General features: G+C 44.7%; 1 protein-coding gene across 1 annotated transcript in view; it reads left to right on the forward strand.

Annotated features, from left to right (window-relative positions):
- Window positions 1-25,244, forward strand: part of LOC144096403 (nose resistant to fluoxetine protein 6-like) — a 93,310-nt gene that overhangs the window by 34,033 nt on the left and 34,033 nt on the right. The window contains exons 2-8 of the mRNA XM_077629392.1: window positions 1-144; window positions 4,762-4,870; window positions 5,804-5,894; window positions 11,303-11,406; window positions 15,550-15,723; window positions 19,254-19,350; window positions 22,456-22,548. The exon at window positions 1-144 is cut by the window's left edge and continues 92 nt beyond it. Of these exons, the coding sequence (XP_077485518.1) occupies window positions 1-144; window positions 4,762-4,870; window positions 5,804-5,894; window positions 11,303-11,406; window positions 15,550-15,723; window positions 19,254-19,350; window positions 22,456-22,548 (812 nt within the window). The remainder of the gene's footprint in view (window positions 145-4,761; window positions 4,871-5,803; window positions 5,895-11,302; window positions 11,407-15,549; window positions 15,724-19,253; window positions 19,351-22,455; window positions 22,549-25,244) is intronic.

Genomic DNA, 25,244 nt, shown 5'->3' on the forward strand with positions numbered 1-25,244 from the left:
TGGGACGAGCAGGACAGCTCGCGGCTCCTCTTCCGGGGCCGCTACTGCACCGCCCAGGTGGCGCCCAAGTTCACGCTCCGGGACCTCTTCCACAACGACTCGCAGGCCTACACGGAGCTGGCCTCCTTTCTGCCCAAGACAGCCGTGAGTGCTGTCCAACAATCCATCGAGCAGTGGCGACAAAGCGAGAGTGAGAAAGAGAGAGAAGGAGAGAGAAACTCAAAATGAGGGAGGGGAATTCAACGCGATTGACTAAAGCAGTGTATCTACGTCTGCATAAAGCACAACATAGAAAGAGACAAAGAAAGACACGCAAAGCAATGTGCTAAACGGTTTCCTGGAAGAATATCTGTTCCAGTATCCGAGCCAAGCAGTTATTTTCACGCCTCTCAACATGACGAAAAAGCAGCAGTAGGTGTTTATTCCCACGCACTAGAGGAGTTATTGTTTTCGGGTCCCAGATTTTACGCCAATTTTTGCTGCTGAATTTCTCGCTATTGGTTTGTCCCTTCAAAACGTTCCCCGCTATATTTCCCATGTAATCATTCTTTCGGACAGTCTCACAGTCTTGGCAGCGCTTGAAAGCTCGATGACTAGTCTCTTGTACCGATCCCTATTGTACTTTGTGCTCCTTCATGTGAAAGAAGCGCGTTTTCATTGGATTCCGGGGCATTGTGGAATTACTGCAAATTCGATGGCCGATTTCTTATTGAAATCAACCATCAAAGGGCCTGTTGCCCATGTCGTTCCAAACCTTACTGTGCTGACCACGTCCCGTTATGAACGTTTTCAAATGCACCACAACCTGAGCCATGAGCCCATCCTTGCTACAGCAGAATATGAACACTTGAAATTCCCATGGAACAATCCTTCATGTGCTTCAAGGCAATGCGAAGTTTCCATGACGCTGTGCCGCTGCAGAATTCCTCGCCTCAATCTTTATTTATGGCGTTCTGGGTTCACGCCGTCTAATCTATGCGCATCATGCGGGGACGTTGAATCTTTAGACCATTTCATCCCCTCCTGGCGGTGGTTTGCACGGCAGCGAATTCGGTATTTGCGAATTCCACTTGCTCAATTAGGGCTGCCGTTTACTCTTCCCGTCCTCCTCTCGTTCGGTGCAACCATCAAAGGGCACGCCCTTAAGCTGGCGAGTGAGCTTCTTGACAGGTATGTTCTCGAGGCCGGGAGATTTTCGTCCTTAAATCTTCTTTCCCTTTACTTCTATCTCAAAATTTATTTGTTTATGATTGTTACGTTTTAATTAGTTTATATTAACCCTCACCTTTTTTTCCTCGATTTTCATTCCAATCTCCTCAGAATCTCTCAAAATTCGTTATTCGTTTTCCGAGATTCCTCGATTATTATTTATGAGCCGCTTCAGATAATCCAGAATGACTTTTTCTCCTGTTTGGATCTGCACCAAATCCTGGCCAATCCCCTACCATCGCTTCTGAGGCAACAACAACATAGAGAAAGAGGAATCTTTTTACACTTCTGGCATCGAGAGTGGTTCTCTTAACTAAGGAGCACAGCGCTGGCTGCGATCTCCTCACTGCGCTTGCCATTCAAAGTACTATCGCGATGGAAAGAAACGCGAACAACGCGGCACCTACACGCTCCGCTGTTCGAATTTCTTTTCATCTCGCCTTTACCTGTGTGGTACGAAAAAAGACATTAGAGTCGTTCTAGAATGTATAATGGACGAGTCCAGTGTCTTTTTGCGACCACCAAAGTAAAAGCGCGCTGAAAATAAATTTTGAACAGCGGAGTGTGTAGGCGCCGCGTTGTTCGCGTTTCTTTCAATCGCGATAGTATGTACCGCGGCCACAAATCTACTACTATTTTTTTTTGTACAGCGAATGTTTTATGAAGACCATTTTCTGGTGTCGCTATTGTGGTACTCCGTAACAAAATTTGCCCCACTGCCTAAGACAACGTCGCCCAGACGGACCAGCGCCATAGAGAACATGTGGACCATCCAGTGGGCGCTCATGGCATTGCACCACCTGTGGTCATTTCGTTCATGTGTGCCTAGGAGAGGGTGCATTCATGGTGGTCGAAGTGAACTACGGTACAGCTATCACCTATTGCTGTCACTTATTTTGCATGGAGTAGGGTGAAAGGTCTTGTTTTTTTGTGTGTGTATGTGGTTTCTGCAGTACAAAGAATTTCGAATCCGAGTGTAATCATGTTAATAAAGCATATTTATGCCTATCGTGTTTGTGCAATGTCTGTTACCGGCTGCGGACAGCTTCTTTCATGAAACAATGCCACCCAGCAAGGTGAAAAGTTGGGCTGGTTGGTGCATGATCTTGTGGCAGGAACAGCGCAACACGAGAGAAAGAAGGGACAGGCGGGACACAACGCTGACTAACAACCAGATTTTTAATGCACGTTCGCCGAATATATACATCTCGCTCGTGCAAGAAGGAAAGGACAAAAGAAAAACCCATAAGATGTACACGTGGTAATAGATTAGGGCTATACACGCAGATAATCAATTTCGCTGTCACGAAGCGCTATCGAAGGTATGCTGAAACATACGTCGCTCTTTATTTTATGTTGAAGGCTTCTTCAATCTCCCTGGTCTGTTGATCAAAATATGATGCGATGATCATTGCATTGTTAAGCTGCGAAGCACATCCATCCTGTCTGCAATTATTTGCTAGTTCACTGCTGACGGCGCTTTTTAGGGATCCTTTGTGCTCTTGAAGCCGTTCATTTCAACAGCGCCCAGTTTGACCGATGTAGGTGCGTCCGCATACACAACGCTCTTCACGCAATCCGCATGTTTTGTCCGATTGTTTTTCTTGCATTGATTTTTTCTTTGCTAGCTGTTTACTTTGTCGCACAGGCTTCTTAACTTGTTGGGTGCTGACATGAGCTCTTTAATGCCGGCTCTTGCGCCTACCTTTTTGAGGTTGTGGTAAATGCCATGAATGCAAGAAATGACCGCGTACGGCTTCCTTTCTTCTGATGTGGTTGTGATGTATTTCCTGCCTCTAAGTGCTTGCAGAATCCCTTCTGCTACATTGGATAGCAGTCTCGTCGGGTAACCTGCTGCTTTCAGCCGACGTTCCTGGGCGTCAAAGCTGCCTTGAACTTCATGATGACAGGATCTCGTCAATGCGGCTCCCATTGCTGCTTTTGCTATTCCCCGCATGATGATCTTGGAATGCGCAGATGTGTAGGGGAGCAGTTCCTTCTTGCTTCGTGGTTCATGCCGCCAGCATATATAAGCACCTCGAAAGGTTAGCGTCAGGTCAAGAAATCGCAGAACGCTGTTTTCCACGGACCACTAAACAAGAAGAGACTGCTCCCCTACACACCTGCGCATTCCAATATCATCAAGCGGAGAATAGTAAAAGCAGCAATGAGATTGACGAGATCCTGTCATCATGAAGTTCAAGGAAGTTTTGACGCCCAGGACTGTCGGCTGAAAGCAGCAGGTTACCCGACGAGACTGCTATCCAGTGTCGCAGAAGGGATTTTTCATGCACTTAGAAGCAGGAAATACATCACAACCACATCAGAAGAAAGGAAGCCGTACGCGGTCATTCCTTGCATTCATGGCATTTACCACAACCTCAAAAAGGTAGGCGCAAGAGCCGGCATTAAAGAGCTCATGTCAGCACCCAACAAGTGAAGAAGCCTGTGCGACAAGGTAAACAGCTAGCAAAGAAAAAATCAATGCAAGAAAAAGCATCGGACAAAACATGCGGATTGCGTGAAAAGCGTTGTGTATGCGGACGCACCTACATCGGTGAAACTGGGCGCTGTTGAAATGAACGGCTTCAAGAGCACAAAAGATCCCTAAAGGGCACCATCGGCAGTGAACTAGCAAATAATTGCAGACAGCATGGATGTGCTCGCCGCTTAACAAAGCAATAATCATCGTGTCATATTTTGATCAACGGACCAGGGAGATTGAAAAGCCTTCAACATCAGAAAGAAAAAGAGCGACGTATCCGTCAGCATACCTTAGATAGCGCTTCGTGACAGCGAAATTGATTATCTGCGTGTATAGCCCTAATATATTACCACGCGTACAACTTATGGGTTTTTCTTTTGTCCTTTCCTTCTTGCACGAGACAGATGTATATATTCGGCGAACGTGCATTCAAAATCTGCTTGTTAGTCAGCGTCGTGTCCCGCTTGTGCCTTCTTTGCCTCGTGTTGCGCTGTTCCTGCCACAAGACAACGCCACCCAATTCGCACAAGTTCTCTAGGTCACTTAGTTATCACTTTATACACTGCCGGCTCGATTGCATTAGCTACGGTCATCATAAACGAAACAGACACTCTCTCTGTCGGCACGTTCATGCCCTCACGCATCAGCAATAAGTCCTAACAAGTGTGGCTGATCAGTGCCTAAACCAATTCAGTGACTAGAAGACGAAGATTTAAACTAGGCAGCAGCAGTTGCTCTCAAACAAGGGCGAAATATAGGGTCCTGCCGCTCATACCTCTGCGGACGTGTAAAAAGCACCTGTGGAATAATTTTGCAATGTTTCTTCATAGTGCAAAATTATTCCAGTATCCTCCGCAACACTGGTTTCACGTGGTCATGTCGACTTTTTTTTGATAGTATACCGCGGTTACAATCGGTCGCAAGCCTTTTAAAGCATAGCGCCTAGATCAGCACATTATAACTTTATTTTAATTATGAAGATAAGTGCACGTGACCATTACTGTACTGATCATTTACCGGTTCAACTTTGCACCCAGACAAACAATGCAGATGCTTCTCACGTGCAGATGCTGAAAAACGCTCTACGCATTCCGGGAAATCATGTGATCTTTCGAGTGGGCCTTTGCGTTCCTTCAACGTGCTCCAGCGACGATATTGAAAGAATGGTGAAATACAGTAAGTACACAAGCTTCTCTTATTAAATCGTATGAAAAGACGCAGCACTTATAAATCTACGTGTACAGGTGCTCTAAGCATTACCCGCCTACGGACACGATGAGTACATTCCTTCTGAAACAAATGCAAATTCGGTGTATGTCACCCTGTGACCAACGTTCCGCTGCTTTTATTACCATTTGATGTCCCTTTTATATCATCGTTTTCCTCATCTTCGTGGCGGATGATGATGTTAATGATGCGACTGCTATTTTTTTTTAAAATGCCGGTTTGTTGTTCCTAATATGTTACAGAAGTAAGCGAAGTAAGCTAGCCTACCATGCCGAGCATCACGAGATTGCGGAATAGCCTGAACGTGGATAGAGCATAATAAATACAGGAATTCTATTAATGAAGATACATGCAATACTGCACTGATTTTGGACAGCTGTTGATGAGCCAGTCGAAATTACTGCGGTTTGAAGTGACTTCATTACGTGCGTTCTTAACTCGGGCTGCTTGGTGTTGCTTCAAATAAGCCATTCAACTGCAGTAATATAGGTAACCAATACTGTGGTGACCACGAGCGCGTGATGGCGGCCGCCTACCTGCGCATGCTTCTCTACTCGAAAGTAACTTGTTAAGCATATTCGGGAAGAAGCTTCGTGGGTGTAGTGGGCATTGCGTGCTGATTTCGCCATCAGGCATAGTTTTCAGCTGGTATCTTATTCACGGGCGCCCAGCTTTTGTGCATGCCTATGCTCAATGGGCATCATTCACGCGGCGCGACGACCTGCATTGCATTGCATAGCAAGGCATATTGCTGCCGCGCTGCACGCGAATTCTGCGGCATAGACGTTCTCGAAGTGGCAGCAAGTACTGCATTCTGTGGCACTGTGAGGTGAGTTTTCTGCATGTTTCTTCATTCTTTGTTCTCTTGCCTTCTGCATGCAGCCGTGAAACACATGGACATGAAAGCTGAGGTGACCGAGTGCATCCAGAGAGAAGAAAACAAGCCTTTGTCCGCCATACAGATCACCGTCATGTAAGCTTCCAGCCGACTAGTTACGGCTTCTCTCTTTTTATCGCGGCACCGGCGTTCCATTTGATACTGCTTCGTTCCTAACTTTGTGACGCTGTCACTGGGTTTCTGCGGCTCGTCTAAGCATGCCTCAAGGCACGCGATTTTAACAAATTTCCGACCGCAGCCAAGACTACTTGCAACTGCTAGTAAGATCTCATTCTTAGATCGTAAAGACAGTGCTACGTAAGGGATTCGGCATAAGAAAATGGACCACTAAGTTTCACAGAACAGCAAATCATTCAACTTTAATGGCGGCAGCGATATTTGTGTGTCATAAAAGGTGCTTCGTAAACCAAGCTATACTACGCACATGGGATGGGAATCAACCGTAAATAGGAGGGGTGCTCAATAATGTCTGTCTCCTGGACTGTAATTTTTATTAAGCGATGAAATTTGAACAATGCTGCACTCAAACGAGAGTTTAAAGCTTCCCCTTTCTCACGAGCACACTTTTTATCTCAGCTTGCCGTCGTAGAAACATGAAAGCAGCTCTTAAGGGCACCTACGGCGCACTACACTCGCGACCTCTTCACTGAACCCGAAGAGCGCACCATTCAGGCTTCATCATCATGATAAACAACCGGAAGTCCGATGAGGGAAGGTTTGGACTGCATGCGGTGGGCGGCGCAAAACATCTGCGGAAACTGCATTATCTCCAGTGCGGATCGATCTCCCAGTTTGAGCAGGGGCTGAGAGTTTTCTTGCTGAATAATTTCACCTTCCTGGGGACGAGCCCTACTCAGGCGTGCACGAAATGCGTAGTGTATTCCTGCACTGTGCTAAGCTTGTAGTGGCACCGCGTTCCACAAATGTAACCAGAGCAACACTATCATAGTTCCAAGAGATGGTTACTGTAACATAAATGCGCGTATTTCGTAAAATTTCTCTTAGTCACTGGATCGTAATATCGAGTCTGAGGCTGACCTGTGATGATATGATGACAAACGTTACCTTTCTTTGCCTCGTGAGGAGCCAAGTTTTATTTGTTTATTTATTTTAATGTGCCCACAAACAGCCGTAGACCTTTCACAGTGGTGCACTCAGAGCATAAGAAAAAGCAATGAAAACAAAAAGAGAACAATAACAAAGGAGCAATGTAAACGATGCAGACGATGACAATGACAGTGAATTATAGACGCAGTTAACAGTCAAAAGGTCTTATTTCCAATGAGCACAGCAAATTTCGCCTGATAGATATATAATTCTGATGAAATATATAAGGACCGCATGGTGTCACGGCGTTATACGTACGAGTCATTCGCACAACTGGGCTTATTTTGAGCGGTGACACTTCAAACACACGTCTTTCTTGCACGGACCATTCAGAGGCTCGAAACTTGATCAAAGGTGCTAGGTGCATACAATCAATGTGTCCATGAAAACACTTGAAGAGGAAGACAAGGTCCCGCGACTGCCGTCTAGTCTCCAAGTCGATTAGTCCCAGATAGCGCAGGGCAGCCCTGTAATCGTCACAGAGAGAAGATAAGCAGACCGCACGACCCATGCCATTCCTCAGAAACTGTTTTCCGCACAATTTCGGGAGTTTTCGAAGAGGTGCAGCGAATCGAATTCATACAACAGAAACATACTCAAGCCTCGGTAGGACAAGGCTCCGGTACAGGGCAACATGGCATGCAGTACCGCGTAGAGCCCTGCATACACGGGCCACAAGGCAAGCACGTGCAGACGTCTGCTCTTGACCTCCACAATGTGAGGGAAAAAACGCGACTTTGCGTCTAAGTGGACACCTAAGTCGCGAACAACGAACACCTTCGTAATGAACAGATAATTGAGAGCGTTAGAGTGGGGTAGGTCATGCGCGTAAACGATATCATGAAAGTCTTATTTGCGTTCAACTTGTTCGAAAACCACCACCTGCGCACAGAGTTCACATCCTCTTAAATTAAGCTGCAGTCACGAGGGAAGTAGCTTGTGTGGAATATCTTTAGGGCTTCAGCATATTGTGACATCTGAAAGAGAGCAGCAGCTTCGTAAAGGTCATTTATGAAGAGATTGCGTAGCAGGAGCCCCAAGTTGTATCCCTGCGGAACCCCAGATGTCACACTAAAAGGCTTTTGCCCACCGTAGCTCAAGCGGCTTTGTTTGCCCTGCAGATTGCTTGCAAACACAAAGACAATAATTCGACAGTTTTTCAAGAAGAATGCTGCGGTCTACTACATCAAATGCCTTGGTGCAGTCAACATAAACAGCATCAACCTGCTCACGGCAGGAGGCTGCAGGAGCAACACCACTAAAAAAAACTGACAAGAGTTTCAACGGAACAATCTGTTGAAAGCCATGCTGATAGTCATGTAGGTGCCTTTTGAAAACAAATGACTGTTATGAGTGAATGACTATTTCAAACGCCTCAACAAAGGAAGACAGAAGGGAGATAGGCCTGTAGTTGCCGGAGCAGTGCGCGCTCCAGCCTCGAAGAATGGCACTACGAGAGAATAGAATTGGCGCCAGCACGTCGCAACAACCATTAACAACGAAAGAAGAAATGCATTCAGTGTCACAGGATGCTTTAGATGGTCGATGACGGATAGCGTCATCGAATACGCCAATATGGGAGTAAAAAAGGAACAACCTTTCCTCTAGCGCACACCCTTTTATAGAAGAGAGTGCGCTTTGAGTGATAGAGTAAATCTGGGCTTAACTGCAGAGTACGCGCCGTCGCTTTCCACAGCAAGGGCGCTAGTGCCATTTCCTGTGAACACAGACGAGAAGTACGATGCAAACATCTCACAGATATATGTAGAGCGTCAGTAACATGGCCGGCGTTCGAATTAAGTTTTACGCGGGGAGTGGCATGCTTGGCTCTTGCGTTAGCAAAGTGCCAGAACTCCTGCGGGTGTCGCGTGAGGCTCTTCTCAACAGAATCAAGATAAGCGACTTTGTCTCGTCTGAACATTCTTTTAGTTTCGGCCCTGCAGGCCTTGAACCCGGCTATTACGCCGTTGTTGGTATTCTCCTTTACAAGCCCATGCAAGTGAAGCTTTCTGCGCATAAAACGTCGCAGTTCGGCCGAAAACTAGAATGAAGGGTATTTTGATGTTCAGTGTTTTTTTTTCTTTTTTTGCGGAATAAAACGATCCATCGCCTCCTTGACGAATATTGTCAATTAGGCGACTGCTATATCGAACGGGCAATCTGTTACAATGACATGGTGATCATTATTGCGCATATAGAAATGAAACTCGAAGAAATTTTTCTTGCCATAGTCGGGGCGAGGATCCGGCTATTTTACAAGCACAGGTCTTAGAAGAAAAAGGAATCATAAAATGGAACATTCCACACATCAACTGGCAGAAGAGAATCACAAACAGCTGATCAGTGCGGCTACTAATATTTGTTAGTAGCACGTCCAAGGCGTTGCCGCATGGGTTAACGCGCGAATCTGCAGCCTCAAGGCCCGATACACTAATAACATTAAACAAATGAGTTGCGTTGGCAGACAAGTGAGCGTCATTTGAAGACAAGCCTTCATCCTTTCACTAACGACCAGGAGTATTGATGTCGCCATACAGTGCGATGTGGTAGCGTTCCCGATCAAGGAAATAGCTAAGTGGTTCCAGGATCCGCTCTAATGCATCGGCACCAAGAGATGGTTTTAGATATTAAGACCGAGAAGGAAGTTTTTGTGTGCCATTTAGATTTGCTTCAATCCAGAGGCGTTCGTTGTGCAATTCGAGGTCATGACGGCGAAAAGAATGAAAGGCTTTTTGATAGCGAGGAGAACACGACCACCATAACGCTCACCAGTCTGTTCATAATTTCTGTTACACAGCAATAAACTGCAAGATCATTATAAAAATGTTTAGAAGAGAAGATTTCATCATTAAGCCAAGACTCAGTTATACAGATCACACATCATACAGAAGCGGGCCATTCGCAGTTGGGCTTGTTTCTTGTAGTTTGTCACGTGACAGAGGGCCCTAATGGAACGCACTTTCTTGAACCCAAGACCGTAGATAATAATAATAATAATAATAATAATAATAATAATAATAATAATAATAATAATAATAATAATAATAATTATTATTATTATTGTTATTATTATTATTATTATTAGTAGTAGTAGTAGTAGTAGTAGTAGTATTATTGCTATTATTATTATTATTATTATTATTATTATTATTATTATTATTATTATTATTATTATTATTATTATTATTATTATTATTATTATTATTATTATTATTATTATTATTATTATTATTGTGGGGGGGGAGGAAATGGTGCAGTATCTGTTTCATACATCGTTGGACACCTGCACCGCACCGTAAGGGAAGGGATAAAGGAGCGAGTGAAAGAAGAAAGGAAGAAACAGGTGCCGTAGTGGAGGGCTCCGGAATAATTTCGACCGCCTTAGGGCGCTCGGCTACTGATCCAGAGTTCCCGGGTTCGAAGCCGACCGCGGCGGCTGCGTTTTTATGGAGGCAAAACGCTAAGGGGCCCGTGTGCTGTGCGATGTCAGTGCACGTTAAAGATCCGTCGCTGATGGCATGATTCGCTGTTCCGAACAGATGCCAACAACGTCAGCGATAGCCTTCTGCATGATACGGTGGCCCCACGTATCAGTTTGTACACGCATGCCGCCTACTTCGGAGTGGAGACGAGGCGTCCCCTACGGTGCCTGTTTTTCAAACTCTCACTTGACTGGGCAGGCAGCGTGCACAGCCAGGCTAACATCCAAACTGGGGCTAACGCAGTCGTGCTTGCTAATGCTTAAGTCAGCGCTGGCTTCGATTCGACGTTGAGTATCGATAACTGGGAACTCTTTCCGCAGGGAGTACTCTGATCAGGGCGCGCTGCTTTGAGCGTGCATTGATGTACTCTGCCAAGTGTACTGCCTCAACGTCAGTGAAGCCACGTGCATTTTCCAAACTTTTATTCAAAGAGAGTACTTTTCAATTTCGTCAGTTATCAAAATCTTACAACCCAAGGAGCAGACATTATGGCACGACCCCTATGTTTTTTTTTATTGATCAGAAAGTACACCCAACTTATTATCGTTAAGAATTATCTAGTTATTCATTCAAACGTTCCGCTGTTCCTTGCTTTGCCAAACCAGAACTGACTGCCTGGACAGAATAAACTTGTGTGGCATGCATGCCTTTAAAAAAAAGAACAGAAAATTAATTCGCCGAGATCAATTACCCTGTGTTTTTTACAAGGACACTTTTTTTTCTTCTTTGAACATGGCTGTCAGCGTCATGTCGAGTAGCTCTTTATACATTTGCATCATTACACCAACTGCATTTGCAACTTTAAGCTTTTTTCTTCACAGTACACTGCAATTGTGAAGGCTAATCCGGTGTCAAAATAAATTCGAGATATAATGGTCGTGTGTCTTTCTCCAGTACCTTGCTTGCAGCATTCCTGTCGCTGACCGTCATCGGGACTGTAACGGACGTCACACTCAAAGAGCGGCGTCATCCTAAGGCTGCGGCGTCTTCAAAGCATGGTGAAGTCTTCTTTGTTGTATTTTCACTCATCTTCGCATTTTGGGTGAGCTTACGGAAAGAGTGCATACATATACCGGTGTGGCTAGGTTTACTGATCTTACAAACGATCTATCATATTCTTTAGTTGTCTGGTTCCAGAGTATGAAGCAATATAAACTATGATCTTAACCTTGGTCCATTATATCTTAGAGAACAATTTATTTTATAGCTAAAAAAGGCAGCACCACCTACGAGGCGCGTGTATTTGCCCGGAAATAACAATCTAGTCCCGTTTATTCATTCCTGTGTGTCGGTACATCTAAAACCGCACTGCAGTCTAATCAAAGCCTTTTTAGCCGAGCAGACGCTGAGAATATGTTTGTTTCCGCTAAACTCTTGCACACTTGCACGCCAACATGAGCGGTCGTGTCACGAGCACTGATCGCTGCGCGTCTCTGGCCCCAACGAAAAAAGCAAAATTGTGCTTAGAAGTTCGGCACAAAGTAGAAGGAGAGCGGTTACTTTCAAGCTTGGATCTGCGACTGCACCAAAAGTAACAGCTACACTTCTGCGACTCGCGAGTGAAGGATCGATGCGTGACGTCAAAAAGGGCAGTCATATTGTTTTCGTTTATGTTTTGCTGTGCCTTCAAGGCAACATCTCCGATTACCGAACAAATTAACGTTACGTTATGCTTGCAATCTAAGAATTCACTCCGGTGTAGTAAGCCAGAAAACTGCTGCTAGCGAAATTATTATTAATTTTCACTCCCAAATCTTCGCTATTTCGTTGCACTAGTTCCAGCGCCTTTATCAAAGGTAATTCGCACTTGTTTAGCACCGCGTTATCCACAGAATTGGTTCGAAATGGCTGGCATTCACAACCTACATATACTTTATCTTGTATAGAACGACTGTGAACTGTGGGGTTTAACATCCCGAAGTAAGAGATGGGCTATGAGGGACGCCATAGTGGAGGGCTCCGGATGAATTGAGACCTTCCGGAGTTTTTAGCGTGCACGGACATCGCACAACTCATGCGTTCTTTTTTTCTGTGGAAACAAGCCTTCAGGGAATGTACTGTGCCCTAGTGAGCACAGAAGCTCGTTGGCGCATGTCGGAACATGTAGAAGCAGCGCTGCAACATGGAAAAAGGGGAAATAAAGGGCTGACTAGCAGCTACACGTATACTGTTCAGGCAAGCTATTATGCACCTTATGTCTTTCTTTGCTGTCTGTTTCCGCCAAAAATAAATCAAGAGCAATAAAAACTCTGTAAACCACAAAGTATTTACAGAGCCATTTTACATGGGTGACGCGGAATATTACAGAGGGAGCGTGACTGATGATACTTTGAAGTAGTCATATATTTCCTTTTTATAAAAAAAAACGATGCAGTGCGTTTTGCTGTGCGATTTTGCAGTGTTCAGCGTTGTATCGTAAAATGTGTAAATGACAAATTGGCCGATTGCGCTGGCTCGTTGGTCCCCATGGTGACTCATTCCTTCATGTAGGGCACTCACCTGTCTTCGAAGACGGCAAAAATGTAAAGCGGTGCTCTCATAAGCACAAACTAGATATTTACGAACCATGCTGGCAACTTTTAATCTTTGCACTCGCAAAAATGGAATCTTATGGCTCATGAGCCGTGAGAAACCGAAAATAAAGCAAGAACCTCAATACTGAATGCTCCTAACAACCGATCTTCCCGATCTTCCCAACAGTATCGTATCTATCTGCTACCACCAACCATTCGAAGACCAGCTGCACAAACATTTTCTTTAACGACATGGTGTCTTATTATAGGTTGTTGTGTCCCATAAGTTCTTTTTCTCCTCGTTGCTAATGTACTATGCTTACGTTTCTTGTGCTGTTTCAATAGTAAGTATTTTTATTATGATTACTGCTTTTTCTATAGATATGTATTGGGCACAAGCGATGCATTCTTGCTATCTTTTATGTACTTTTTTGTTGCTCGTGACGATGTATGTCTTGTCGTTATGATTAGCCCTGTATAATTATAATTGTTTTTACTTTTTTGCCTTGTACTGCGCGTTGTATTTAACACATTGTTCCTATCGTACATAATTCGTTATTTTGCCCCCCTTACTCAATGCCCTTCTGGGCCCTGTAAGGTATTTTGAATAAATATAGGAGATACAGATAGGATAACGCACTAATGCGAATTACGAAAATATATAAATTATGTTTGTGTCGTTCAAATACATAAATATAAAAATGCTGGTATTCTGTTCAAATTGCTTTTAATATGGAGGACACACAGTTTGCCTTCAAGAAGGCAATACGTGTTTCCGCGTCGAACAAGAAACCAATAAAAATGCATAAACAAATAAATTAAAATCGTGGCGCTGATTATTCTACGGGAAAAGCCCCAGACGCATAACTACCCCTTGCTTTGTAAAGCCTTAGTGCGAAAGGGAAGGCTGTTTGGACAATCATTATGTGCATATTATATTGGCCAGCGCAGTAATCAACTAAAAATGCCAGAGCTCATGCACGCTTCGTGCACAGGTAACGCAGTTTCCATTGCAATACATGGTACAGCCATTAATACACACCAGATGTCTTTCACAATGTCGCGATAATATTTTCCCATGCACATAATGCGCTCAAATTGCATAGGCAGAAACAAGAGTTGTAAGTATATTCATATATTAGACGTGGATAGGAATTGCTCCTACGCTGTTTCTCTCGCCCGGTAGTGAACTGAATGTACTTTGAATATCTGATTTCTGCTAGGTGTATATATAAAAAGAGGCTTGAGACGTGAGTGCCAACCTTGTAGGCCTGATTACTCTGCTTAGATCTTTTAAAACTTAATTAGCAGTCCAAATTTTCATAAACCATGAACAGCACTCAATCGAATCTCAGGGCACTAAGGTGTGCAGGATTTTTGCGAGTCCCCTCCCATCAAGTGGTAATCGGAGTGCTGTAGGACCCTGAAAGAAGTGTAGCGCATTTTATTGGTAAGAAACATGTCTAGTATGAAACATGAGGTGTTAAACATCTTTACTGCAGTCCTAATAATAAAGCTTTGTGAAATTTTAAAATCCGTATACTGGTGACTCTGCAGTTGTAAGCAGCACAGACAAGGTATAAACGACATGCGGAGCGCTCTAACTGCCAAAGTTGTAAAACAATGCAGAAGGCAGGCATACAAAGTACTACTGATGTTTAATGAAGGCCGCACACGAAGAAGTGGGGTGCAAGTAAACATGTCTCATCAAAGAAAAAAGAAGTGTGCAGTGTGCATATATGAACGACTCACTCTGCATTCGAATTTAGGAGACTGCTATTACGACGACGCAGTCAGTGCTCAAAATTTGGAACAGTCCAGGTGCTTTTCCATGATGCCTGCTTGGTGATGTTCTGAGTCACTTGTATCCATCTTACGTGCATAAATTTCATTAGCCTGGGTTTAACTTTCTATCATGCATGAAACAGCATTGCTGCAATTAACGATCCCTGCGTCTCAGAATAAATGCCTGCGGCAATGCTTATCCCAACGCAGCTTGTTTCCGAGTTTATTAGAGGATGTAGCGCAAAGGAAAGGGGTACTTTTTTCTTTCGTGCGTTGGAATGTGTACTAAGCTTTGAAGTTGTGGAAGGCACTCGAGTTCTTGCGCCATCGGCGCTGAATGAAATGCGACAAGGTAAGTTTGTTTCCTTCGAAACTTGCTGCACCGCTTGGCTCTATGGCACTAAACTTCTCTCCGAAAATCAAATCGAAACGTTGGATGTGTTCGAGAACTATACTGGCCCGTTTCTTTTTCTTTAGGCCGTTTCATAGAAGCATGCATAAATGGGGCGAGAAGTAAACTGAACATGGTTCTAAGATCGATGTACGCTAATGAGTGATTTTACCGACTTTAACGTGTATACAGCGTCTGAATGTTTGTGAGGCGCGTTTCTGGGACAATTTAGACGAGCAACTTTGGCTCTTTTGTAGTTCTCCTCACAGAGTTCTTAGAAACAGCAGCACTGAACTAGGCACCATGCAGTCCGCTTGACGAACGCGTGAGCCGTGAAAAAATAGAGCACACAGCTCGCGGAATCGTGCAACGAGGCTCAGCTGGCGGGTCGCGTGTTATGTGATTATCTTGCTCAGTGGTGATGCACGGCTTCGTTCCACGACGTGCTGCAGGCCGACCCCTGGAGGCGCTACTCTGCTTCTCGGCGTACAGCAACGCGCGCAAGCTGCTGGCGCCAGAGGACAAACCGGACAGCCTGCGCGCGCTGCATGGCATCCGCTTCCTGTCCATGACGTGGATCATCTTCGGCCACAGCTACTTCTTCATCGAGCACGTCCAGCCATTCCGTAAGCCCATAACGAGGGAGCGTGCGCTCCACGTGGCGTTGCGGCCTTTAGCGCACGGAGCATGTACAAGAACTCAGGAACACGTGGACAGGCGTATGCCTGCAGCGCCGTCTAGCGATAGCCACTTGCGTAAGCTGTGAGCGTCGTCGCTGCTAATCGAAGATGACTACGCGAGCACCTGCGCTGCAGAGCTGCGGCTCCTTCGTGTGTCACGCGTCACCGTTAGGCGAACATGTCGCTGGAGGAGGGGCGTTTCTCATCGCTTTTATCTCAAGCATTCTGTCTGAAAAGATGGGCATGCTCGCGGCTTCTCACCGCGGCACGGCTCTCTTTTTTGCGTGCTCGTATAGCCCTGCTGGTAATGTAGGTGGCTATCATGAGACAGTCCTACTTATTACTGACGAGTAGGGCGCCCTACTGGCCAGGCGCTGCCGTGTTCCTGTCAACATTGTGGAGTGGTAAAACAGCTGCCGTCATTTCTTTCCCTCCAAGAAGAGTAAAAAAACTGGGGGCTATTTTAGTACATCTCGCGTTTGCTAGGCTAATCGCTAGAACTTTGGGAAGGAATAGAGAAACCCTTATTCCTTATGAGACATGCCGCTGCTTTCGTCTATGCCGCTACCGGCATAAGTAAGCATATAAAACAAACTCCGGCTATGTTTGCAGCTAATGTAATAACAACTGTTATACGATTTGCTGCAAGACGAGTCAACAAACTGCCCTTAATTACATAGCGCGACTGGTGTGTAAAGCGACACCGTAGTTTACGACGCGGACTAGGCGGCGCCCCTTTACCGAGGTTAAGTTCAACGGAAAATGGGGCGACCTGGGATATACGGTAGCTCGAACGCAGTCGTTGTCGCTTCGGCGCACGTGATTGTTGCGATTCCCATCTCATGTTGTTGTTGTTGTTAGCCTATCAAAAGATAGGCTAACGTCTTTCCTCCTCCTGTCGCTAGCCTTTCTTTCTGCTGTCTAACTACACGTGGCAGTGATTGTGACCCGTTTGGTGCCAGTCAACAGGCCCGTGCATTCTCCTGCTCGTTTTCTTATAGCCACTTACTGTAGTTATTGGCTATATGAAAATGAAGAGAATGCGTGTGCCTGTCGATGCACGGGTTGCCACCCATTACAGTAAGTAACGATAAAAGCGAACGCGATGATAGCATTATACTGGGTGCATCACCTACATGTTCTGCATTATTTAAAACTAAACTTCTTGAGTTAGAAAATAGTTTTTTTTCGGCATTGCATTGTCAGCGGTGTAGCGGATCAGTCTACAGCTGAAGCGTGCTAACTAGTGGGCTGGTAAACTGACATTGAATATTATGTTCTTGCCTTTTACTCTTAGTCTGTTTACTTATTGAGAGGCATGTAACCCAGCGTGAGTAATATCGATAACAATTTTTATATTTTCGAAAACCCAGTTACCCTCGGTGCTGTTACCCAACAAATTTTGCCTACATCGCGCCAGAGTCCACGCGCTTTCAATAAGCTTTCAGGCAAAGCAACCCCTCCATCGAACGTAACTCGTCGAACTGGTCAAATTTAGTTGGGCGCCAGCATCAAGGATAAGTGCATTTTCGAAATTACAAAAACTGATACTGATATTTCTTGCGGGGGCTACACGCCTCTCAGTAAATGAGACAAACAGTAATGGTTAAACAGTTAACTACTCAATGTGAGTTACCACGTATTAGCTGTATCCTGATGCGCTTCACCGCTGACAGTGCTATGTCAAGAAAAGCGCTCTGCTAATACAAAAAGCCTATTTTAACAATTGCAGAACGTCTTAGGGAAACCGGTATTCATTCCTATCGTCGCTTTTCCTACATGTAGGAGTTGGAGTTTTAGTTTTTTATTTCTCCAAAATTCGGCACCCTTTTTTCGGTTTTAATTCCGAACGCTGATTTGATTTTTTTTCGTTCAATATTGTTTTTACGGGTGTATTAATTTTTTTTTCAGTGATATACTGTGGTATTCCTCTGCTGTCGAAAGTCTATTAGAGTTTGTATTTGCCTTTCTTCAGTACGAGCAATCGCTTTACCTCTGCGCTAATATGGGTGTACTTAGAGCATTGCTTGAACAACCATTAACGAAAATGCAACGGAGTTGAATGATGAATCCATCAGATAAAAATGCAAGTGCAAGTACACATCTAAAAAGGCAGTTGTTATGTTACCGTTGGCTTGATACCTTGTTTTGAATGAGAGGCCGGACATCACGTGGTCTGCGTATTGACGTCATCAACGAAACTTCCGTTTCACCGTTGCGGTAGCCAGAACATGACACTTCGTAACGCTTATGCATGATATTGCGCGAGTGTCCTTACATCCAGTGGAGAGATCTACTTAACCGTGCAACTGTCCTCTAATGGCGATGATCGGAGAGCACTTCGCTAGCAGACGCCCTTTGGTCGGCAGAGGAGTGTAAGGTATCGGAGCGCTGTTTCAAAACACACAACTGCGCTTACCCAACGTTGTCAGTGCCCCTGCGCGCCGCTTGCTTCCGTACTTTGTGAATTCCTTCCTTCAAATGAGTGTAGATCCTAATCAGTAGCCAGCCAGCTGTGAAGTTGTCAAGGAGTACTGACCTTTTCGGTGATAACCTAATTTCGGAAGTCCAATTCGGCTTACTTTTACTGTTTGTTTTTCAAATTAAACCCGAAAAGTCTAACCCCTTACTATAAGGTTGTATCTTAAGATGTCGTCTGACGCTGGAAAAATTATCAGAGCGAAAAAGGCATAAAGCATGGTTTTACGTGACAAGATTTCTTTGAAACTACCAGTGAGTGCTTTACTCGCCTTGCTTCTTGTCCCAAGCTACTAGTTCTCCGATTTTCTTCTATGTTAATTGCGCAAAAGCCCTTTTTCACTATATTGTTTGTTAAAACAGGCATTCTTTTGACATTTTTTTTCTCAAAATATTTCGCGGAGTGACACCTCGGCAGTACTTACGTGGCTCACTGCCACTATGATGCAGGCCCCCTCCGCAGTTAAATGTGTAAGGGTGAAATTTATGCATACCGTCGCACATTCTGATTCCTGTCGTGTGGACACACTGAGGTCACTCTCAGAGGAGCGATGACTGCAGGCGATGAGCTGCGCTAGCCTTTCTGACTCCTTTCGTTTTGTTTCCCTCTTTTCCCCTCTATTCTGCTGCAGAATATTTCACTGCCACAAAAAGAGACCAGGTTTCCTTGAGCCCGCAGGGATGCTCTGCCTACACGCGCGAGTGATAACGACTCTTTCACAGAACACCCATTATCTTGCTATCTTTGACATGTTCTTTTTTTTTTGGCGCAGTGACTGCGTTAGATTGAATCAGACACCTGCACGTACATTCAGCTTTCATGTCTCTACGTTTTTAGCTCTTGATCGGAAACAAACAGTGCAGATGTTAACACTCGGGATGAAACTGCAGAACATAGTTCTGAGAGGATCCCTTTGGAAATGATACCATTGTTAGCTATTCGGTAAACGTCGAATTTCCACGAGCATGCATTAAGACGCTGCGCCGATTTTTCTCAGGCGGGATCTTCAACGGGCATGAGATGTACTCGGAGAACTTTTTTTTCTCTGGAGTCATCAACTTCACGCTGGCTGTGGACTCCTTCTTTTTTATCAGGTAAGGAAAAAGAATTTGACCTCCCTGGTACATGTACGCACGAGGGCATGGTATTAGACCCTAACATGTTGTGTAGCGTTTAGGAGTAGAAACACCTTTTCTGATATATCCCGATATAGGTGATCACTACTCTCTCCACTACAGTTTGCACAGTTTTTGTGTATTTCCAGTGTGACTGGTAAAAATCTGCGCTTACTTTCGCCATGCCACGGGCACAGGAAATGGTGCCCGACTACAAGGTACAAAGTTTTCCTCTTCTGACGAGTTACGTACACTGGAGAGGTTGTTTTGCCTGCAAACTTGTCGAAAATCTATTTTGGCGCGATGTTGAAAAATAATTGGTGGGTCATAGCGCCGAGGGTAACAGCGTTTTCTAAATTCTAATAACGGATATGGATATTACTTACGGTGGGCTGCACGCCTTTCAATAACTAAGGAAGCTAGAAGTAATAGTTAAAAAGTTAACTATTCAGTATTAGTTAACCAGCCTGCTGGTTAGCACGTCTTAACTGTATTCTGATGCGTTACATCGCTGATATTGCTATGGCGAAAAAAGGTGCTCTTCTAACTCAAAAATCCTATCTTTATAAATTCCAGAACATCTTAGGTGAAACACCCGGTATAAATAATAACCACCGGGTTGCTCCAGCAGCTTCAGAACGCATCACGGGATTTTCGCTCACTGCAGACTTAAGTGCTCGAGCATTAATAAATAAAACGTATAGATTAATGCTCTCTTATTTTTCGGCCACAGTTTTAGTGCCACCTGACAGGAGGTCCTTTACTTTGCTTCGAAAAATACGTTGCACCAAATACGGTACTTGGAACGTTGACTTTTGTTATGTGGATCAGAAATTACAAGCGCAGTGTAGCCTACAGTGCTCTCGCCGGTCTTTTGTATACATTGAAACAAACTAAAGGCGAGTGTTCTGCTACGATGAAGTGGAAAGAAAGAACAGGAGGACGCGCACAAAACACCGAAGGCGAAGGTATTTGAGTGACCTCAAAAAGGTTCACTTGCCTCAATGAAAGGGGCCACCTCATTTAACTCTTTAAGAGAGCTTCATTCCGTGAAAATTGCTGCGCTGCTAAGAATAGGTACTGGCGATTTTTAAAGACTTAGTTTTTGACAGAAATGTAGACGCTCATCGCGCTGCCTCTTGTATCAAATTCCGTCTCACGCTATTTGGATGCCTTTCCGGCGCAGTATTACGTGAGTCGCCTGACGCTCACAGGTTGTTTGCCTGCGCTTCAAAAAAAGGATCCTTCTATACGCTCACCATAAACATCGAGATTTCGCTCATAGTTTTCAGATTATACTCTAAACATTAAGTAGAAATCTACTTGTTTTTCCTGCGGGACCAGAGCGCACACCAGCGTCGGTTGCAGTTGGTAGTCCTCGTCTGCTTTAATTACGTCAACTACAGAGCAAGAATAATGTTATGAACTTTGCTCTTTGTTTTCAATGTCCGTCACAATATTCTACAAAGATATTTCAGGCGCATGGAAATGGAGGATGCATTGCGCCGAGTTACAATCAAGGAGCACGATGAAAACGCATTCACAGATCTTGGTCGAGTGTGCCATGAAATTATGGCGACAGAGTAATGCATGTAATGTCACGCAGGGCAGTATGAGTTGGTATCCAAGCAAATCTCACAACAAACATTCAGAATCCCTAGAAGCAATACCTACGGGTTCAAGCGCATAAATTCTTCGCTGATGTGAAAATCATATTCGTCTAATGGAAAGCCATGGGTTACAGGGAGCTATTTAAACAAGCTGCAGTGAAACTTCTTTGCGCTGGATGAAATATACGGCACCTGTGCGTTCAACGGCAATGTGTGCGCGACTGTATCGACGTGCTCACCGTGCACCCCTCGAGGCGCACCTAAACACAGAAGCTACCTAAAACACATCACCACAGTTGGTGCACTCACCAGGGCACTGTGACTTCGTCGTTCCTGCCCGTGCACCTTAATTGAGGGCCTCTGTTGCGGGTAAAAGTCGATGCACAAAATTTTTTGAACACATATCCACTCACTAAATTTTTGCGCGCAAATATTTATACGCAGAATGTTCTGCACAAAAATCCCTCCGATGAATTTTGTGGGCAAAAAAAAATGAGTCGAAACAGCCCTGAGGCACACTTGTCTTAATGAACCCTTCCATATTCCGTCTCCAAATCCGAAGCTCATTATTAATGACGTCCTGATAGTGATTCCTGGCTGTAACTAAATGCTTGAAGCTTTTCAGTAATACGTAGACTAAACTACAGCAGAGGTGTACGAGCAGCAGCAAATAAAACATAGATTGATTTCTTAGTGAATAAGCTTGTAATGTTGTATTTTCGCTGCACCTAAGCGCAGTTTTGAAAGCTCTTGCCACAAATTAGAGAATAAATGTCCGTGAATAAATCTGCAGCATCGCAGGCGTTACTTGATTTTAGATGCACCATGAAGCGCCTTTTACTAACAGGGTGTGACGTGGACTTCCAATAGCGAGACATTAGCTTTTACCAACATTTAGTGTCATGTAGAGCTTTATGCACTGAGGTCTGCCTTTTTTTTTCTTTTGTTTCCGAAAGGAATTTGTGTCATTTATTTTTTCTCTTCTGTGGAACGTGAAGGTAACTGTAGCAGTGTTTTCTGGTATTGATAAATCAAACAAAACAGATTGGTATGTATCTTGACTCAGAATGAGCTTTCCGGAAAACCAAAGCCGCGCAAACATAATGGCGGCGACAGAGAAACACATTGAAGTAACCCGGTGGTTTGGGCTAGTTGGTTGCAGTTCATAATGGAGACCAGTTTCGCAGCATGAATAAAACGCACACAGAAGACAGTCCTGTCTTGTTTGTTCCTTGTCTTCTGTGTGCGTTTTATTCATGCTGCGAAACTTGTCTCCATTATGAAGAGAAAGACAAAAACACGCGCTGACTTTCTTGTTTTGTTTGCGCTGCTCTGGTTTTTCGTGATGAATCAACTGGTCCAAATTGCCACTCTACACCAGAGCTTCTCGACTTTCAAGCTGGCAGCGCGGATCGTGTTTAGTAGCTTCCTGCTTTACGCGTGCGCGCTGACAAAGGTATCCCGCACGTTTCAGTGGCTTGCTGGTCGTTTACACCAACTGGAAAGAACTCACCGAGTCCAATGGACGCCTTAACGTGATCAGGTTCCTCTTCAACAAGTACTGGAGGTAAGAGCAGCTTGTTCTGGCAGTTTAATCAATGATTTTGTCCAGCATTGCTGGTGAGCTGCTTGACTATTTAATAAGCTGTTCTTCGATAAAGTTCCGCCTAGTGTTCATTCCTATAATGACTGTGCTGTGGCACTTCCGTCAGGAGGAATAGCTACACTCCTTCAAAAATCTTTTATAAATGTAAAACGGTCATCAAAGCCCACCTTGGAGGCCTAAGTTCTTTAGAACAAGAAGCGAAGACAAGAGCTATACAACAGGAGCACCTCACTAGGGATAAGTTGATTCTGTCAGCTGCAGCTTTTGGGTGTAGCAAAAGATCAAGCGTCGAAACTCACATTTGACACAGATATTTTTGTAATGTGGAAATTCGTGCCAGAGGTAGCACTGCTTCTAAGAAAAAGGGAATAATGAGGGCTGACCGCAGTGTGAAACTGTGTTCCACATTTGCTTCGGATTGATGTTCAAAGTAATAAAAAGCAGCATGAAAGCATTTTTTTTCTGCGAATAAACGTTTTTGCTGGCCCCTAATAGGTCCGTGCCGTGAGCGCGTCCTTCATTTCTTTTTTTTTTATGATGAGGGCAATTTAGTGGTAGAAAAGCTGCACAGTGAAGCCCACTAGTATTTTTTAATTCATTATCCCCTCATTCTCTTCTCCAGTGCAGGGTAGCCAACCGGAAGCCTTTCTGGTTAACATCCTTGCCTTTCCCCCTCTTTTTATCTATCTATCTACCATTATTTGACCAGCTGGCATCCATTGCCCCTTTATGCAATGAAACGTAAACAGTGATTTCAAAAATTTACGATTCTTTTACCATCGAGTTCTCGGAACTCCGGCCTCTCGGAGGTGACTACTGGCAATTTTGATTTGTTACTTTACTTCCAGTTGCATATGCTCATGCCAGATGGCGGCAGGTGTTTATTTGCTCGCTTGAATTTTGCGTGTCGGCCATTCGGTTCGTGTTTCTGACCGTTCTAACATGAGCGTGATGAGGCGGTGATGGTGGTGGTGTTAATGCACAGGCGGGATTAGCCTTACAGTGGCCTGTCGACAATTACTCCGCTTGAGTCATTGTTTTGAGTGACTCTGTCTCTATCACTGTTCCATAAGGCCAGAGTACTCTAAAAACTTCAAGAGTTCTTTTGACTTTGTTCGCCGATCAATTCGGTAGCCCTCAGGGTACACGATGCATGAGACATCTCCCATGGGAACATTCATTCTCCTCAGGTTTCCCAGAAGTGTCTCCCGCTCGTCACAAAAACGCGAGCACACTAAAGGACGATTGTTCACACTACAGCACAATTTACGCACATAGGTGAGGTGGCGCAGTGAATCTTGGGTATCCATACCGGCGTAGTGGCGGAGTTCGTGCGCAGGCGATACACGAGAGTAGCTCTGTCGCGCGAAAAACCTCTTGTAACGCAAAGGAGGCGCAGAGGCGGCCGAAGTACAGAAATGTGATGCATTGCAAGCTGCCTTGTGAGGTCCTCGTCCTTTGGGACAGCCACTGAAGATAGATATGGCCGGGCTTCTTGGGGTATAAGGCCTGCCACCGTGTTACCAGCGACGCCAAAGTGAGATGGTAGCCACTGGAAGCAAATTCCAAATCCATTGAACTGTAGCTTCCTGGGACAGGTTAGAGAGAGAGAGAAAATTTTATTGGGAATATATATGGAGGAAGTATGAGAGGGCCCTGAAGGGACCCTCCCTTACAAACACTAGGTGGGCTCCTCGTTACAGGAGCCCATTGGCCTCCAGGGCTGCTCGGGCTCGGACGACTAGGGCCTTTTGGCTCGTTAGGTTAGAGGCTAGAGACAAAATTTATCAGCGGAGGAGGTTCCTCGTTCCAGGCGCTCGAGCGCAGACTTGGAGTCCTACAGAATACGACATTGTGTGGTTTGCAGAAAGACCGACGAGGCGCGCAGAATAGATGGAATAGCTTGATTATACCAGTATTAGAAGGTTTAACAGAGGAGGTACGTGAGGAATAGTTGTTAATATTCGTGAATCTCACTTGCTGCATGGTTTCAGCACTGAAAATGCTTAAATAAATTGACTCTCACGTGCAATGACGGCAAGCGGCAGGACTTTCGTACGCGATATGTGCATGCCGTTCCTTCTGCTTACTCCAACAAAGTTCAAGAAGAATGTATGGCGGTCACTTAGGTAACTACTTTAGACCATACACAAGGCTATAATTTTGAATGGATGCCAAATGACAGACGTTTTATTCTTCTCATATAAAGAATAGAGTGAGCGACTGAGAAGTATAGTTATTCCTTCCTATTCTATGCAGACGAACCGGGCGTATTCCCCACCTCTTGCAGCTGGAAAGCTTAGGCATTCCGAAATTCGGAATGCCTAATGTGGACTTAACGTCGTACTGCCCGATTGCATCGGCCAGCTTCTTCGACAAATCAATAAACCTCGCAGGCCCAATTAGTCATGGGACATGCCACTACTTTTACGCGTGCCCTTCCCGTCGTAATTTCGACTAAGTCGGTGCAATGCATGGTGACTTTCGATGTTCAACGTGTTCGGGATAAATCTTCCGCCAATCAATCGTGCGGTCTCCGCCTTTCCTGGTGTTATAACGATGTCTCGAAGCTTGCAAACTTAAAGAAAAATGCTTCTTTACCAGGACTTGAGGACATTCGGGCAAGCCGAAATTTTCTTTCTTGATGTTTTTTAAGA

The sequence above is a fragment of the Amblyomma americanum genome, chromosome 1 (assembly GCF_052857255.1).
Source record: "Amblyomma americanum isolate KBUSLIRL-KWMA chromosome 1, ASM5285725v1, whole genome shotgun sequence".
Classification (NCBI taxonomy): Eukaryota; Metazoa; Arthropoda; class Arachnida; order Ixodida; family Ixodidae; genus Amblyomma; species Amblyomma americanum.